Source organism: Macadamia integrifolia, chromosome 3 (genome assembly GCF_013358625.1).
Source record: "Macadamia integrifolia cultivar HAES 741 chromosome 3, SCU_Mint_v3, whole genome shotgun sequence".
In the NCBI taxonomy this organism is placed as follows: domain Eukaryota; kingdom Viridiplantae; phylum Streptophyta; class Magnoliopsida; order Proteales; family Proteaceae; genus Macadamia; species Macadamia integrifolia.
The window spans coordinates 18,765,295-18,784,434 of NC_056559.1; the positions used below are offsets into that span (position 1 = coordinate 18,765,295).

The following is a 19,140-nucleotide window of genomic DNA, read 5'->3' on the forward strand; positions in this document are numbered from 1 at the left end:
ACTGCAATAGACTTGGCGATTAATAGTCACTTCTGTCAATGTTTGGAAGGATTGTGAGGGATTTGTGAAGTTTTTTCTATTAAGATTAAGAGAGTTGTTTTCCTTTTTGTTTTTTTACCAGGGATTTCTTAAAAAATATATTTATGTTCTAATATGAAGAAAGTTGTAGTATAGTATCCATAGCTCACTAGTTTGCCAGAAGAGCTAGAACTTACTCTATTTCGAATTTTGTAGCCTAATATCCCTTTTATTTGCTTGAATGAATTTCCTTTTCTAAAAAATAAAATTAAAAATTAAAAAAATCCCACAATTTCACTTGCTTTCTTAATTCTACAGATTGTACAATACCATATCTTTATCCCAACTTATAACAAGGATCCAAAACCACAACAATCAAGATAAGCAAATGGAACTCAATTCCAACAGCCTCATGAATATACATATCAGATGATGAAAGATACTTAGAACTAAATAAAAATTTCGTAGACCTATTAAAAATCTCCAACATGTTGCACAACATCATATCAATTCACAAATCATCTTCATTGGGGCTCTTCCTTAAATTTATTACAAAATTTGTATCTTGTTCTTTCAAATGCTCAAATGCCTTTTGGAACTCCAAAATAGTTTGCAACATGAAATAATTAGTTTTCTATAGTGTGCAAACATCTAAACAAAGAGTACTTACATTTAATTCTCACTTATTGTAAGGCGTTAAATAATATAAATTTTTATACTTAATACAACACACTTTTTTTTTCTTTCAATGATGATCAATATTGATATTCATATGTGTGCTAAAAAAATGTCTAGGACATTAACAACTTTTAATTATGACATTATAATAAGTCACTTTCAAATTATTTTTTAAAACCCTTTTATACACCTAACCTAAGAACTTCTAAAATAAGATAATAGAGAATTAAAATATGTCAAGTTCTACATACATTATAGAGGTGTCATTTAAATAGTCTCTTTCTTAAATGTTGTAATTATGATGGTGGCCTCTTTACATATTTCAATTGTCTTTTTTTTTTTTTTTTAATATTTTAATTATAGAAATATTTCACATTGTCATGGATAAGAAATAATTGAAATTTTAAACTCTTCTAACCTATCACTCACAATGAGGTTGAGGATATGGGATGAAACAATCCATGTGAAAAAACTCATAATTAACTAAACCTTATTAGAAACCAAATAGCATTATCATGTAGAATAAGCATTACCAATAGTTTTTGCATATCAATATAATTATTAGACTGATAATCGATCTCAAGGTCGTCCCTTAAACCTTTTCAACTAGTACGAGCACAACCTGTCAGATGCTAATTATCTTTAATATTTTTTATTTTATTTTATAATGTGAAGAACACCTTTCTTGCCTTAGATGATTAGGACGAATTAGAGATTATGTGAATAAGGACGTGGCACCATGATCGATTTCCGACTTACAATTTAAATAGACTTATGGGGGTGGATTGCTGCGGCAGAACTACCAGAGTTGTAGCACCATTAAAACATTGGGGCCGAGGCAACACTAACGGAAACAGAAATGGATGACACTCTCTTCCTCCAACTGCACAAGCTTTCACCTGTAACATCCCAGGAAACCCTAGAACAGATATTCCAGAGTCTATGGAAATCCAGAAGAACCGGTTTGAAAGCTCCAGAGAAAGCTTACATCAAGTCCCTTCTCAATCTTACATCCCTAGAGGACCTCGATCTGGTAATAACAGAGCATCATTCTCATTCTTCCACCCACTTGGTTTACGATTATCTCTGATGGGTTGTGAGCTGCCTATTTTTTTTTTTTTTCAAACCTAATCGCATATTGACATTTTGATTTTTGGGTTCTTTTCGCTTCACGTGCGAGCCCACTTCGCATGACTAGCGGATATCTGTGGCTAGTTTGGTTAAATTGATTATTGAATTGTAAAAACAAGTTTGCTTTGCCTTCTGGGGAAGAAATTAATCTTGTTTTTTGGTTTCATTTGGGCGACATCTTTCAAGGAAATGGGAGTTGGATGTAAATTTATTTATTATTTATTATTATTATTTTTTAATATTTCCGAAGATATCCCTTATCGGAGTTGGATTAGGGCTGTGGAGTTGTAGAATTGACGAGGTAGTGGAAGTGTTGTGATTCTTAACGTGTATCTTATGGGCTTGCAACATGGGAGAACAATAATGTTACAAGTTTGTTTGCTGTTTGTGGAGTTCTTTCTGCTCCAAGTATTGACGTTACAGACGTTTTTGTAGTATCTATTCACCCTCATTACCTTCTTATAGCCTACTATATCTTAACCCACAACTTGATATCCGGACTAGTTGGACTGCTTGAAGTGTTGGCAAATGTTGGTCAAAGATAAGGTGGATGAATTGGTCAAACAAGTTTTGTAAGATCTCATTGCAATAGTTGGCCACATTTGAAATTGTAGATTGCCTCTCAAGCTTTCTATGTGACGAAGATTATAAACTCATCACTGAAGATGACGAGCTCTCTGAAGAAGTCCAGAGTGGGGGCCGCACTTGGTTGATGGATGAACAGGGGAAGTTGAAGACAGCCAGGGAGAGGAAAATGGAGGAGCACGGCGATCCTGAGATGCAGACGGATACGGGGAGAGGGAGGGAAGGGGAGAAGGATCCATAGAGGGAAGGGGAGGGCAAGCAAGAGAGGGGGGGGGGGAGGGAGGGAGAGATGTTATGCGGTTGGATTCTCATCACAGCCATTTCTTGTGGCCCTTTTCATGTCGCTGCTAACCGTTCAACAACCATTGCAACTTAGATTCGGCGGCTCCCACAGCTCCAACAGCGCCGTTCAAAGGGGTTTTTTGTTCAGCCACTTCTATGTAGCAGGGGGCTGTAGATCAGAGCTACAGGGGTGCAGGATGGGCAGTAGATTGGGGTTACAGGGGGTCCAGGAGGGGCTGCTGATCAGGGTTGTAGGACCACCGAGGGAGGGGAAGGGAGAGGGAGGCATGGAGGGGGAGGCTGAGAGGGGGAGGGAGGGGAATGTCGGAGAAGGAGAGGGAGAGTTCAGTGTCTCTGCGAGGTTACAAGGCAGCAAGGGTTGCCAGGGGGGGGAGACGGGGAGTATTTTGATTTTTTTTTTATTTAGTGAAGCGCTTGATTCATTCGGAGATTCTAAAAAGTGACATTTCGGTTAAGTGGCCAATTCAGCTCGATTAAACTGATCCATATAGGAATTGGGATCCGATTCAGTTAGTTCTTGATTCCAATTGCAATAATTGTGCTCCTTGAGTTACTTTAACCCCCTCCTTTGCACCTTCGCCTGGGGGGGGGGACTCATGCTTGTGCTTGGATAGTGGAAGTAGTGGAATATTGTTTTGGAAGCGAGAAATTTTTATGGAGCTGAGGTGGCTTTAGCCAGGAGTTATAAAGTTAAACTTATGGTGGTGCATTCATAAGGCTATTCTGATATTGCTGAATATTAGAGATGAAGGGAGGGAGACCAGTTAGAAATGTGCATTATTATCTGTTGGTACTTTAGCATTCGGATGTAGAAGCTAGGTCATGTTTGGGACGAATATAATTTATGTATTATATACTTATCAGATCAACGGTTCAAGGAATCGGATTGAGGCAGTCATGTCTGATTCCGATTCCAGCGGATACAATCCCTCGATTCTAGGTCATTTTCTGTTTGATTCTTGCCAATTTGGATTGGAATAGACAGCAAATGATTCTGGTGCTGATTTTGATCTTTTGAACCCTGATCAGACCAGATGATAGTGGATAAGGGCAATGTGTTATAATTACTCAATTTTGCCACATTATCATGGACCATTTGAAGTCCTTGATAAGAGAGGCTATGAGTTGAAACTGGGTAAATAGGGAATTTATTCCAATTTTTTTTGCTGGTTGGGTCTTTGATTCCTACATGATATAGATAGGTCTACCCTTTTTTTAATTTATTGTTCCCTTGGTTCAAGACTTTTCCTTTTGTGTGAAAAGAGAAGGGTAACAAACTTATGTGGACAAATATCAGCAGAATTCGTGAGAAGTGCATGGCGGTAATAATTTTTCCCAATCTCAAAAATGATGTAATAGTTCTTGTACTTTATTCATGATGAATTTATAATTACCAGTTATGCCGCTTCCCATTTGTATCAAGAAATAGATTTCTGTTACCATTTATTTCATACTTCTTCGCTGGATTGACAACAGTCTCAGACCTGACTATAGGTATTGGCGTGCCTCCGCTCGCTTATCAGAAAAAGTGTGAATGAGAACTTCAATGGAGATGACATTCTGAAGCTTTTTCCAGCTGACCTCTCCCTTGAGCTGCAAAGTATTCTTTTAGCATTACTCCAAAAATATCAGAACCAATGGAAAGAGGATGCATCCAAAGATCAGGTGTTGTGTTTTCTCAAACATGTCTTCCTTCCATAACTTGTCACATTATAAGTTCACAGGTTTTGTCATCAGAGGATTTATTCAATGAACGTTATTACAGGCTGTGTAAGCTGATGGATTTGTTCTTTGTTCATTTGAAAAACAAGTTATTGAATGATGTAAACCTTCATTGGTTAATTTCCGGTTGTGCATGAAGCATAAATTGGTTGATATTTTGTTTGACAAATAAGTTGTGGATCAAATCTTGATTACCTATGAAAAATAAAAGTTGGGTTTGACTTTTTCAAGTATATAGGTTTTTGTGGATGTTGGCAGTGCTATATAAATTGTTGGTTGTATTGATAGCTCGCTGGACTATGAATTATAAATGTTGCCATTTGCAAAACTGTAAAATAATAATTGTGCCAGAGGGATCATTTGAAAGCTAGTATTAATAATACGTAGTTCTAATGTGTTTTTTGTTTCACTCCTTTTTTTTTTTAACGTCATAGAAAAATCCTGATGGTCCTAATATACCCATTACAGTCTTCATGAAAATTTTAAAGACTTTTTGACGTAGATCCATGGTTCAAGCAACAACACATGAAAGAAGAAGAAAAAGCCCAACCATCAAGCAAGCCCAGCCAGCAGCAGCAGCAGACATCAAGTCCATCCCTTAAGCCCACTTGAGGTTCAAGTTTGGGCCCATAAAGACCCCTCCTTATGCCTTGCTTAGGAGGCTACTTGGAGATCATTTTAGCTATTTGTTTCTAAGGGCAATTACTATCACTCCCCTAGATTCACGCTATATTTATCCAAATAACCCTACCCTGAAGTTCTTTTCTAATTCCCCAGAGGAGCAAAGTTCCACTTCTCCTTCTCCCCTGGTATTTTGAAGTCCCCAGATTACCCCTGGTATCCTCCCCTCTCCTCCCATATTCCCCTTTCAGCAACCCACTGCCAACCTGGCGCCACCCCCTACCCTGCCCTCTGCTGCTCTGCATCTCCCCCTACCCCCACTCTGTTCTGCCCCCATACTTCATCTCCCTCTGTTTTTCCTCCTCCCACCCCCTTTCAGCAACCCACTGCCACAGGTAGAGTTGAGGTCTCTCTGTCAAAGGATCTAATGCTCATCACTGGAGGGGCCCTTAAGACCAACATCACCACCCTGGGCCCCGCTTGTCGTCCCAATTAGCAAACATCTTCTCTTCTTCGCTACTCTGTTTCCAAGTAACTGTTCAATGCCAAATTCAAGCCGTACATCCCTGATTTTAAGGTTGCTTTCAATAATTTCTGCATACATGCCTGGGGAAGGGCTGTGATGATGAGCTGGAGAAGAACTTGCAGCTGCTGCCTATACATTTTGAGGATTCTTGGATAAAGGTTCAAAAACTTGTTTCGGTCAATCCAAAAGTACCAAAATACCATAATTTCACCGAAACAGTGTATTTTTTCCATGTTTTACATTTGGCCATTTTGGGAGGCTAATGGCCTAAATGCCCTTGTTTTTTTTTTTTTTTTTTTTGTGATAAAAAATTCATTACCAAAGAAGAGACAGAATATACAAAGACAAAGAATATACAAAGACCTCAAAGGAGGAAGGGAGGAAACTAGCACCAAGCCCAAAAAGGCAACAAAACCGCAGCAATCATGGGGGGAAAGGGCAGACACCAGGACACAACAAGGAGCTTGTTCTTTGGGGAATCCCTTCCTTGCAGAAATGCCCGAAATCACCAAAATTTCGATGAAACAATGCATTTTTTGGACTTAAATAAGCGAAATTTTGAAACGAAATGACTGAAAATTTCGGTGAAATAAGCGAAGTTTCAGTAAACCAGTGCTGATTCTGGATTTCGCCTCCTGTTTCATTTCGGACATTTCAAAATTAGTAAAATTAGTGAAATTTTGGCGAGTTTTTGAACCATGTCTCAGATGACTCTGCTCTGATTCAGGAACACATCCTCCAGCTCTATATTGGTATGAGTTGGCCTATACTGAAGCCAAGGGGAGGATGTAAAATGGTCAGCGTATCTGGCAGATTGCTTTTGGGAGTGATCTCTATACTCTCCTCCATTCTTGAGTTCTTTCTTCTTTGTCTCTCATTCAACCTCTCTAGGGTTTTTTTTTTTTTTTTTTTAATTGAATTGTCTTGGAATCATTGAATGAGTTGCTTAGCTAAGATTTTTGGTTCTTTCTTTTTTTTTTACTCAAACGTACGTATAAAACTACTACCACTTCCAGAGACAAGATAACGGTATCTGTTTCATACTATCTGCCTTCTTGTGTGTTGTCACGTTAGACTTGGGGGGGCCATGGGGGGAGGAGGCGGAGCGGCTGAATCCAACCACAACAGTTCTTCTGCCGCTGCTCCTGCTGGTGGTGGCTCTGCAACCAGCGTTCAGATCGAGCCCAGTCGGAGGTTGCTGGATTTCTTGCAGAGTGTGAATCTGAAGTTTGTCAAGTTGGGTTACCATTACTTGATCACTCATCTCCTAAACCCCAGGTTGCATATCGGGGTGAAGCGGGCTTTCTGAGAGGGGATGGACTGGTGTTGCATATGGGCGTGGGGTTGGGCAGGGGTGGGGGGGGGTATGCAGAGGGTGGGTGGTGGTGGGTTGCTGGAGGGGTGAATAGGGGAAGAGTGGTGAGGGTACTGGGGTTAATATGGAATTTTAAAATACCAGGGGAGAAGGAGAGGTGGAACTTTGCTTTTCTGGGGAAATCAGAAAGCAAGTTTAGGGTAGGGGACTATGAGTAAATATAGGGAAGTGATAGTATTGCCCCTTGTTTCTGTTTCATATTACTAATTGTTTAGTAGTAGGTAGTGCTAATATGGTACTACATATTTGTTCCTAATTTGTTTAGTTTTAGAAGACTGGTATTTTTGTAATAGAAACCATGCCTATTAATACGAGAAGATGGGGGCAGTAGTAGCCCACGGTTTTTGAACCCTAAAACTATGTTGCTTTGCTGCAATTCTCTGAGTGAAACAGGTACTGTGAGTGGCAGGTTATCTAGTGGGAGGCTGGATTGACTGGTGACAAACTGGTTGAACCCTTGGGTGAGAAATCCAGGTTATATCTGTCTCTTCTCTTTCTGGTTCTGAAACTAAGGTATGAATATCAGCTCTGTTTTAAATTGAATGCTACTATTTTGATCTTGGACTGTTAATGGTATCTTATATGTTGCTGTCACCACTGTATGATTGATACAAGCCTACGGTTTCTACTTCTGAGTTTTCTGGCCTGCGGTAGTGATGGTATTGCTATGATTCATCAACCCATCAGATCATGGTGAAATCTTGCAATGTTGTTCCATCAGACATGGTCTTTCATTTCTCCTTTTTGTTTTTGCATGGATCCATGTAGCCGACACCATTAAATTGGGATTAGTCTGAGTTTGTTGTTGTATTGTTCCCGCTAGTTACTTATTCTGATCCTCAGTTTCTATTTTTGTGATTTTCTGTTCTGAATCATCTTGCCATTAGAATAAACTGGTTTTTACATATGATGGCTTGTTCATGGGGTGATGAATCTGTCCATGTTCTGATGTTATTCTGCCTTGTGGATTTGAATTTATTCTTCTGTTTCTTTTTTCTGAGTTTAGTTTCTATTTTCATTCCTTGTCATTAGCTTGGAATCCAACAATTGGATTTTCATACTACTTCGAGGGATTGAAACCTACACCTGACCTAAGTTTCGGGTCAATTTGAACCCTAGATTGGGTATTATCTGTGCTGTTTACCCTTCTGGGTGTGAGCCCTACGATTCTGTTATGGGCAGTTTGCTGCAATCTACTTTTGGGATAGGTTGAATCTGTCACTTTTGTTCATCTGGGAGTATCTTGGTCATACATAGTATCTTTTGGTGATACCTGCTGAAGACTTTTGTTTTATCTTCTTTTCACTGATATGATACTTTTGATGCTCTCTGTTGCCAGACTCCATGGCCAAGGAACAATGTTACGTATCAAGTTAAAGCTAGTACACAACCTTCTTTCACACCTTTCCCTGCTTCAGATATATCAACTTCAATGTGGCCTCGGCAAGATGATCCTATTGCTCATTTTAATCGAAATGATGATGCTAATACAACACCAGTTGTTGGCGATACTAATCCATCACATATTGCTCCAATGTCTCTTCAGCGAGATGATGGTCTGCCTGACAATCTGGTATGAAGGAATCCTTTATGTTGAATTTTATTCCTCTTCTATAATATCTTTGAAGTCTTGAAATAGTCAGTTGCTTTCGAGGGAACAAAAATTCTTGGAGTAGTGGGTTGATGTTAATTCTTGTAATCTTTAATAACATTGTGAAATTTCCTTTTTTCACCCTCTTTGTATGGGGACAATTGTTGGTGGGGGACTATCAAGATCCCTTAGTGTTGAACTGTCAAAATCATCTATTGTAATGCTTTTTTGAGGAAACAAACTATTAGATGGAAATCTGAAGGGCTAGTTTCACTTTCCTTGTATCATGACTTTCCACAGCCATGAAACTAAATTTTCCCTATATCATAACTCTTTACAAACATGAAACTAAAATTTCCCTGTATCATTCACTTATCTAGTCCTATTCTATCCCTTCTTACTTTGGGGGCCAACATGTCGAATAGAGTTGCCTAAAGACCTCTTTTATTTGGAATTATTTAATATCAGAATTTTAACTGTTAAGACTTTGAAAAACTGTGAAGGTACTTACAACCATTTATGCCAAAAGCTTGAGCTGTTAAGGCCTACAATAATGTATAGCAACACACAACACCCCTTGCACATGCAGGCCTCCTTACATGCACGACTCTGCACGTGACAGCATCATGTTCTGTGACTGGTGTCTCCATCATGTGGTACCAAGGAGCACAAACCATAGGGGCACAAGCCGCATAACAAAATGTAATACAAACTCCTTGCACTTACCAGGGATCGAACACACTACCTCTAGGCTCTGATGCCATGTTACAACTGTCCATCCCAAAAGCTTGAGGGCAAACAATTTATATCAACACATAATGAATGTTATTATAATTTTTGGCACTTTTGCAGCCTGAGCCTTTTGGTACAGTGGATCCCCTTACTCTAGCTACACAAGCAGTATTTTCCTCAACATTGTTGAGATATTTAGGTCAAAAAACAAGGTGTTTACTAACCTTGTAGTCTTTTATGAGTTTTCATGGTTTGAGTATTGGTATTGGATCAGGATTGGCTGGACCTTAGCATGAATGGTGGCAATCCAGCTGATCCAATAGTAGTGCCTGATATTAGGGCTGGTCCGTCTGCATTTCCACTCTCGATCAGCCATATTCATTTGGATTGGCCAATCTGAATTAGATCTGTATAAGGGTTAGGTATACAATGTTGATTCAGAATTCTGATCTTCAATACCTTGGAGATGTTTAATTCCTACCTGTAGTGCCGTGGAACTTCTGCAACTTCTCAAGCTTTTGATGAGATGTCAGTTCTTTGCTATTAGGTTAATTTGATATTAAAATTGTTTGTTTAATTTTGAAAGATTTAGAGAAACACATCCACATTTGGACTGCACATTATATCTTCAAACTGTAAACCCTCATAATACAAGATCATTTTTGTTTACCATAATGATGTTCTGTACTTCTGTGGTATTGATATGAGGTCCCCCTCCTCCCCTTATGGTATATAAAAATCTGTCTATGGATCTTTATTTTAGTAGCTCTTCATGGGTGTATCAAGTGGGTTCAAGCTAGTATGCAACTTGCTATTTTGTGACCTGTAGAAGTGGGATGTTGATTAGTAGGTGAGCCTGTGGCGCAACGGTTAAGTTGCACTATTGCAACATGTTGGTCATAGGTTCGAAACTTGGAAACAGCTTCTCCTGTGAAGCAGAGGGTAAGGCTGCGTACATTTGCCTCTCCCAGACCCTGCAGTAGTGGGAGCCTCGTGAACTGGGTTGCTTTTTAGGAGTGAGATGTTGATTCCCATATGATTATAACTTGTGATCTCCCCTCCAAAAGTTGGGTGGTGTCATTAGCCTTTCTTTAGATGGCCTTGGTGAGTGAGGTCTATGGATCTTTTTGATAAACTGAAAATGATTACACATAGTTAAGTGACCTTGATCCATTCAGAAATTGGTGAATGTTGATAAAAGATTTTTCGTTTCATTCAAAATGGAATCTTTTGTTTTTGCTAAAATATTATATTTCACATTTATGGATTTCACCATCTAGTGGAATTTTCTTCTCTTGTATTTTCAACCATCTGACTTTAGAGTGCTGATTTGGAAATCTTAACCGTTGTATAGATAAGGGACCATGTAGTTAACCATTTTGTTGGCAGTGTCAGATTGGTCTAGATTCTGGTGGTGTTGGTGAAGCTGGGTTCCATGGATCATCATTGTCCCGTCCTCTGCGCTTGCGTTTTCATGGATTTCTATCTGGAACTGTTGATCCCTTTCTCTCCACTCAGTTTGCTCCTCGTCACTGAAGTTTTGGTGATGTGATTGATTGACTGATCGTGGTTCTAAAACCCTTAAATTTGGATTGCTATGGGCTTACAAGTATGTTAAATAACTCAAATCAAGAGCGTAATGGCAATTCTGTTATTAACTTGAAACTCATGACCAATAAAGGAAGGAAAATAAAGTCATCGGCTTAACTAGAAACAAATATTTAAAGGGAGGATATTTTTGGAAGTTAACAATAAGGAAGAGAATGCAATAAACTAGGAACTCGGGGCATATTTATGTAATATGACAATGGGGCTTTAGATAAGAATGTTGGAGGCTAACATGTCTTTGAGGGACTGTAGTACCATTAGAACAGAAAAAGTGAAGAAGAGGAGGAAAGAGATGGAGAAACAGGAAGAAGGAGGACTAGGAGGAACTTACCTAAGAAAGTAGGAAGATTGGATCGAGCGGAGAAGGAAAAGAAGAAATCAGTTGACCAGCCAGGTCACACAAGCACTCCCATTGAGAGGCAACTCACATTTTTTCATTTAAATCCCTAATCTGCTCAATATGATGGGAGGTTTACATTTATGGTGGAAAGAAAGCGACTCCTAGTCCGAACTCCGAAGTTAGAATATATACACATAAAACAATTCAAATTAGGAAACCAAATTTCATATGTGACTATCCCAAAATAAAATTAAAAACAATTTACAAATTACAAGAATGGCCCAAAATTCCCTACTAACCCTTGTTAGATCAAAGTCTGGTTTGGCTCTGGTTCGTCTTGGTCTGGGTTTTCAGATTGGGTCATGCCAGTCCAGCCATGCACATGCAACTGTATCAAATTATGTGTTAGCAACAAAATTTGAGCTTCAACTAAGCTGCCACTTGGCAGATGAAAAAGGGGGGGTGGGGTGCTCATATAGAAAAAGAAAATGGAAAAGGCCCTTTATTCAAATATGAGATAAATAAAACAAATTTGCAAAGTCGGTAACCTCTAATGAATGAGGGAAATGAGAAAGCAGCCAATCTTCTTAGATGAGTGATGATTTGTGCTCCGGAAACACGGACTGAAGGAAGATATGCTTAGAGCATATCCGCTGATTGAGCTTGTCTAGAATGCTCTTCTGTGATGCCTCTTTGCTGTGAGACCTTCTCTTGTATTGGAGTAGAATGCAATACACAGCTGGAAACCTGTTTCATCTGTATCAATTGCATGTGGAGCTAGCATTTACCAGACTGAAAGTAAAAGAGGTTTGGAGTTGGAATGGTTAGAAGATGTAGCAACCATGGAGGGGAAAATGGAGGTGAATAGTTTTGGATTCCAGCCTTGATAATGGATAGTAGCTGAGGTACAACTGGAGCGTTATGATACAGTATATGTATATATTCTTTTATGTTGGTATGTCCTTAACTTTAGACATGTGCTTCAATATAATTGAGACATTAATGGAACTTTAAAGTTTAGACTGTCAAGTAGAAAACAAAATGCATCTGTTTGTTTCAGATCTGTATTTTAGCATGCAAACCTGATGGTTCACTCAGTGTCATACTCAACCTATTTATTCTCCTTTTCGCCTTGATATTTCTCTCCCCCCTTCCCCCCACCACCACTCCAACCCCACCCCCACCCCACCCCACCCCACAAAAAAAAAAAAGTGCACACACACACAGCCTCTGGAAGATGGAAAAGTTTGATAGTGTTGCTTTCCTACCTATTTAGGGAATCCTACCTCGCCTCAAGTCAATGACTTGGACCATGGAGAATTGGAACTCGAGGCCAGCTAATAGAGTGGCTGTCATTAATCTGAAGGTATGCAAGTTCTCTGCCCCTTGAAATTAGAAACAAACAAGAAATGTGTGATGGTCATATTAGGATCTAACCGGGTTGTCATTGAGCGTGAAATTTGCTTTTGCATAGTTCTGGAAAAAATTGTAAGTCTTTTAGATTAATTTTGTTCACCATGATAGATTAAACTTTGTTGTGTGCATATTTGCACACACAAACGTGCTAAGCTTGCGCAATTGTGCACATACAGTGAAGCAAACAGGAATTGACGGTTACTTATTCTTGTGTTTTTCTTTTCTTTTAAATCAGGGCTCTTAAGTAAATCTGTTTCTTGAAGTAATACTTGTGTCTAAACAATCCATATAGAATCCTTTGCGATGGAATAGTCATTTGTCTGAAACTGAAGTGCTTGATAGAACATTTTGGTTTAATGGTTTGCTTTCTTTTAGGATAATGAACAAAATGTGTAGGAACCATCTGTATGGAGTCTCAGCTTCATCTTCCTGTATAAGTTGACCATTACTTGGTCTTATACAGAATTTTAGCTCTAATTTTGACTTTGAGGCTCCTAAAGCTTAGTAAATCTTTTTAATGTGAATTACAAAGGCCACCCCTATAGTTTCAGAAAATTCACAGATTGTGCACTAATGATGCTAAAGTAACAATGTCCCTGCTTACTATTGGAACAGCATCCGGCCCCTTGGCTGTTAGCTTTTTCACGCCTAAAACTTAGTCGACAATGTTGGTCAAAGCATATGACCCGCCTTTTTTCTAGTATAGACCCAAAGTATACCTCATCTTAATGCAATTTAATTGGACAAAATTTCCTTTCCTCCTTTATACTTAATTGTTCACCAACTACATTTTGACAGTCAATGGTAAGGTGAAAAAAATGTTGGTGATCCTCTGCTGTCTCATGTATAAGTGAATTGAATGTCATATTTACCTGTCCCCCTCATAATCAACATTTATTCACCAATGGCTAACAAAAAGGAAAAAAATATTCGTCTCTATGTGGACAGAAACATCTGTCCCTCTTTACCATGTTGGTTAGCAAGGATTGCATAGACTGGGTTTTGGGGTAGATTTCAGCAACACTGAAACATTAGGTGTTTTTCGTATATTTTGTGAATCATTGGGCATAGCTTTTGTAGTTTTCCGAAGGTGGCTCTTTGATAGTGTCAGGTAAATAGCAATGTTTAAATGTTTCTTGCAAATTGCAAGTTTTCAGAGTCTTCACCTTTAATCCAATCACCTTTAATTTTTTTTTTCCTTTTCTCCCACCTATTTCCTCTTCCTTTCTTATTTAGTGGCATATCTTTTCCCTTCTGATATTTCTGGCTTTTGCCTGCTTTAGAAATAATGTTCTGTTGGATTTTTGGATTGGGCTGGTACATGTAGTGCTGGGCCTATCAGGAATCCTGTGTGTTCCGTAGGGCTTTATTTTCAGTTCATCAACTAAATGGCTGGATCTAAGTGAGATTGGCTGTCCAAAACACTGCTCATGTGCACTCCACCCAATATACATGGTTATATGCCGCATGGTCAACAGTTTCGACTTTCCTCACAGTTGTGCCACATCCTGAAACAAACATTTAGAGAGAACCTGTGTTCTATTTCTTTTCCCATTTTCTTCTATGGTTCACGATTTTAACAGAAAGAAAAGCCGAAGAAGAGCAAAACTGCTAGTGAAAATACTAAGAGAGTGCCCAAATGGTTTAAATTATCTTTGCTACCGATATGATACCCTCCAATACATATCTTAAATTTAGCCGACCGATACGGTGACCGATAACGATACTTTAATCCTTGATTTTTAGTATATCTTAGCGTATCTCCGATATTATATGATACCCTTCAGTACGTCTCTTAAATTTAGCCGATTGATATGGCGACCAATACCGATATTTCAACTTCAGAACTGACCATTAGATCAAGTGAGTTAAATGAATTGATTTGGTTTGGTAGTTGCCATTGATGGCTGAAGCTTTCTTTCTCTTCCCTTGGCTTGGTAAGGGATTATTTCTTTCCCTCATCCTCTCTCTCTCTCTCTCTGTCTCTCTTTCTCTCTCTCTCTCTCTCACATCCACTCCCAGGGTTTGTACTTCTTATTTTCTTCCTTCTCTCCCTTTTTATTTTATCTCTCATTTCTCCTCTCAACCTCATGGTAAATGGTTTCTCCCTACCTTTCGGCTCCTTATGTCTCTCCTACTTCTCCTTTATCTTCTAATTGATTATTTCAGTGCTTATTTCAGTTCCTTAAATTATTTTAGGGAAAAGGAAGCATGTGCCATTCTTGTGCAGATTCCAATATACCCCTGTCACATAATAAACAGTGGGCCCCACACTGACACTCTCTCTCCTATCCTGGCCATGTGGGCCCATGTGGACCTCATATGGATGACCATTCTCCAGAATCTAGACCCTCATTGGTCTAGTGTGTAGATTCCTTCTTACACTAGTGTCGTGGGAAACCCTCCATTACTTTAAAATCCCTGTCTATCATAGTCTAAGACATCAAGTTTACAGCTAAGTTCCTACTTCTCCCTTCTCTTCACCTCTTCCTTTCTAACTTTTTAGATCCTAAATATTAGGAACTAATCTCACTATTTATCTCCTTGCAGCCCTTGCGTTATCTCCTAATAACTATCCACTACTCTCCCTCTCCTCTGAACTTCATCCATTCTATCTCAATTGTTTAGATTATTTTATTTCTGATTTTATCATGAAGATTTTGAAATCTGGTGGGCTAGTCTTTCAAAATCTGACTGTTAATCTGAAATCAGATCTGACCCATATCTTGCTGCCAGATTAGGATCTCTTCCATTCCATCAGTGGGCCCATTAATCTGATTTATCTGCATCAAAACCTAACCCGAATTTCAACTGAACCTAAAACTGGGCTGCATTAGTTGTACTCTCTTTCTTCTTCTTTCTAATAAATTGTTATTTACCCCCCAAAATAAACCAGATGAAGGTATATTCTAATATTCCCCTGCATAGAAGGCCGGGAATCATCAGCCATGGGTTTCGGACTCAATACAAGAGGTTTAAGTCTGGTTTTAATAAAAGGAAGCACATTCACTGTTACATGGGCCTTGGGGGAATCAGTCAACAAACAAACTCAATCTTATCCCAAATGAATGGGGTCGGCCTTGGGTTTAAACTTGTAATGGGCCAATTTTTAAACCTATTAAACGTCTTTGGTTATGCATGAAAATTAGTACTTTTTTTAGGCTAGTCTTTAGGAAGAGTGTTAGGAATTGATTTGTTTAGTGTTTAGAGTTCAATAGGGAATTCTTAGTCATGTTATAAGTAGGTTTTAGGGAGTCAGTTATGCTTAAAAATATTGTCCAAGTTTCATTGTAAACCATGATTTTACTGATTAGTAGACTTCTGGTTTTGTCTCGAGGCAACTTGAACGATGTGCTTATGCATGTGTGATGATCTGTTTACCCAGGTTTGGCTGGTTGATACTTTGATCTGCTGCTAATTCTCTTCCTTATTTCTGGTAGTCTAATTCTCCTATCTTCTCTGTATTTTGGTTAGATTATTTCTACATTCTGATTGATTGTGTGGATTGAAATTTTACTTTTGCATTTTAGTCTGTCTTGGGCCTCTTGGCTGTAGTTTAGGCTGTGAAGAAATTGATGAAACTTCCTTGAGTCTAGTCCGTTTGTCCTGAGACCTTGTGAATAGGACCCTTTGGTTATAGCGACCAGAATAGCGGAGGTTGGTGTAAGAAGGTTGAGCCTATTAAGATTTAACTTGAATTCCAGAACTGGAACAGTCTGCCCGGCATTTGTTTTTGAAAAATTTATTTGGGACAGAGTTTTCTGTCCTCCAGAGGCCCCTGCACCAGACAAGGGGGGCGTGCGGGGGCAGGGGCCTCTCGCGGAAGGAAAACACTGCCTCATTTTATTTATATAAATTTCTGTTGGCTGTTTGGGGTAATTTTTTTTTATGGATGAATATGGTGCCATGGTGGTATATTTAATGAAGCACAAAAGAACAAACAGCTCAGAAAAATGGCTGTTTGGGTAATTATTAGTATCATTTAGGAGATTCTGGGTTAGTGTTCTAATCCTGAAGTGTTATTGAATAACACATGGAAGCTAGACTTGTTGAAGGCGGGACTGTCTGTATTCACAACTCTTTAGAATTGTACTTACCGATAATCTCCTATTTGGGAATTATTGTCGAAGACAAGTCTTTTCTAATGAGGACAGTTCTTTTCTACTTTCTGAACCTTTTTCATTTTGTAGTCTTTTTCTTTTGTGTGTGGTTCTTGTCTGCAGCTGCAAGATTATACTAAGTCCCCTTTAGGAGAAACTGAAGTGCGGTTTCAGCTTACCAGAGATACACTAGAAGCCATGTTGAGGTCAATGGCTTATATCAGTGAACAGCTCTCGATGGCCTATGTCGGCGAACAGCTCACAAACATTGTAAGGACTCTATTCAGATTCTTATTGGATTTCTGAACTTCCATTAGTTGATTGATTATCAAGCCCTTGCCATACTTGGTTGAAACAAGTAGATCTCCTTGAGTTTGCAACTTCGCTCTACACTAAATTTCAACCGATGGATAAAGCACCTCCTATTCCATTACCCATTTATTACTATTGAATTTATGAGAACTGTTGAACTGGTTACTTCCTTTAAAATTGCTAATTTCTGTCAGATCTCGTGTTATGGACATCATAAAAGGTAAGTGATTGCCCCATATGAAAGGTTGAAACAAAGTTGTATAAACTGGACCAGACCAAATGGTCTTACTGGCTCAACCAGATGTGGACATATTTCAGTTTGGTCTTCCCACAGAACTGTCTAGGTCTGAAAACCAAATCAAACCAGCCAGTATTGATAGTTTTCTGCGAACTGCCAGGTTCGGTTTGTCAGTTTCCATTTCTTATTTTTCTATTTTTCCTCTTTTATTCATATTATATCATTTTTCAAACTGTGGTTTGATGACCAAAACTAGTAGAAACGAAGCAATCCCTTTTTACGTTTGAAGCCTGGTCTGGTTTAAAAAACTGTGGATTGATGTAATCTGGTTATTCAGGATTTAGTCTGCTTAATCTTCAAAGAACCAAGTCTAATCAATGTTAATCTATATTATTTCTGTAGATTGGAAGCGTCAACTCTTAACACTGCTGTCCACTTTCTACTTTAAAAAGAGTTCATGTATGGAACGTGAAAGATAAATGATAAATGTGTGATCATCTACTGTCTCTAAATTATCACTTGAGGAACAGTAATTGTTAGTTATTTTTGTCAGCACTCTTTTTTGATAGTCCAATTTCTGGAACTTAAATTTGACTTGTCAGTTTCCATTTGTGGTTAAAATTTGATTTGACCTGGTGAATGAGAAGTCCTTATGAATGAACATGCCAGGTCATGAAAGAATGATGAGAAGTGAACAGCTAGCAAACTAAAGATTCTCTCTGTGCATGCTCCCCCACTTTTAGGGCCTTGATGAATGAGTTATTTTTCTTGAAAAAGAAACCCAGCCAAGAAACACGCTGGAGTCAGCTCTTTCTATCCATTTTAATTTCAAAATGCATCAATGGACAAGTCAGGAAAAATCCACAACTGCAGTTTCCCTTCACCACATTTTAACCTATTTAACCTTATGAGAAGAAATAACGAGTGAGTGTTGATTCACAAAGCTTTCTAAATGTGTCAAGTTGTCAGTTTAGATTTCTTTTTGAATTCTAATTTTGGGAGTGGACTTGCTGCACAAAATGTTCATAAAAGAACTTCTGGAAATCATAGGATCTGGTATTTCATTATATGGATCAAATTAGGTGGCTTATACTTCCATCAAGAAAAGATAAAAATGGGAAGACACTTCTACTTACAAATGAAATTAACTCAATGCCTAAGGGACAAAAGGAACAAAACCACTACAAATAACACCTTTCTAAAACTGCTGGGGTGGCAATAAATAATGACAGGTATTTTGCAAATTGTAGTGGTGAGTGAAGTCAAAGCATTGACCAGTAGGTGACTTTCATTTTTTGAGGTGAAACTTTCATTTTGCTGGAATTCTGACACTTGAAGTAGGGTCCGCAAGGACAGTTGGAAATTGCCACTTGCCAAAGTACAATTAGGATGAGATCATGAGAAGTAAACAAATTTAGAATTTAAACTAGTTATCGCGTTAGTAATGCGATCTTGTAATGTTTATGTAGAAAGTAGAAAAGGTTATTTTATTATGATGAGGGAAAAGAAAACTATCGATTAAACTCACTATGCTATCCCGCAATCAACTCAGCTCCATAAGCTTCTCCCAACTATTTGTGGTTGGTTGCACTAATCCTATTCCACCATTCTATGCCCTTTTCTCCATTCAAGGCCCTATCTACTATTTACTCATGGCCCTTTGTGCCTTTGATCACCACTTCAACCCAGGTCATCTATGGCATCCTGTGTCCTTATATCACTGCTAATTTGCACTATTTAATTCTTCTCTGGTGCGTACTTTGGTCTATTTTTCACATGTATGAAAGGTCTCAACGACTGTTTGCTTCTCACCAAATGTTACCACTTTTTTTTTTTTTTTGGGG

At 38.6% G+C, this 19,140-nt stretch overlaps 1 protein-coding gene across 3 annotated transcripts in view; it reads left to right on the plus strand.

The window, feature by feature from the left end:
• The first annotated feature begins 1,473 nt into the window (after positions 1-1,473).
• LOC122074503 overlaps positions 1,474-19,140 on the plus strand; it is a 19,288-nt gene continuing 1,621 nt past the window's right edge. The window contains exons 1-6 of one of the 3 annotated variants that reach the window (XM_042639356.1): positions 1,475-1,729; positions 4,210-4,380; positions 8,299-8,532; positions 12,507-12,596; positions 16,032-16,082; positions 16,870-17,005. In XM_042639356.1, the coding sequence (XP_042495290.1) occupies positions 1,556-1,729; positions 4,210-4,380; positions 8,299-8,532; positions 12,507-12,596; positions 16,032-16,064 (702 nt within the window). In that variant the 5' untranslated portion in view covers positions 1,475-1,555 and the 3' untranslated portion in view covers positions 16,065-16,082; positions 16,870-17,005. Of the gene's footprint in view, positions 1,730-4,209; positions 4,381-8,298; positions 8,533-12,506; positions 12,597-16,031; positions 16,083-16,869; positions 17,017-19,140 lie in introns of those variants that run through there. The other 2 variants (XM_042639354.1, XM_042639355.1) reach the window with 2 other exon arrangements.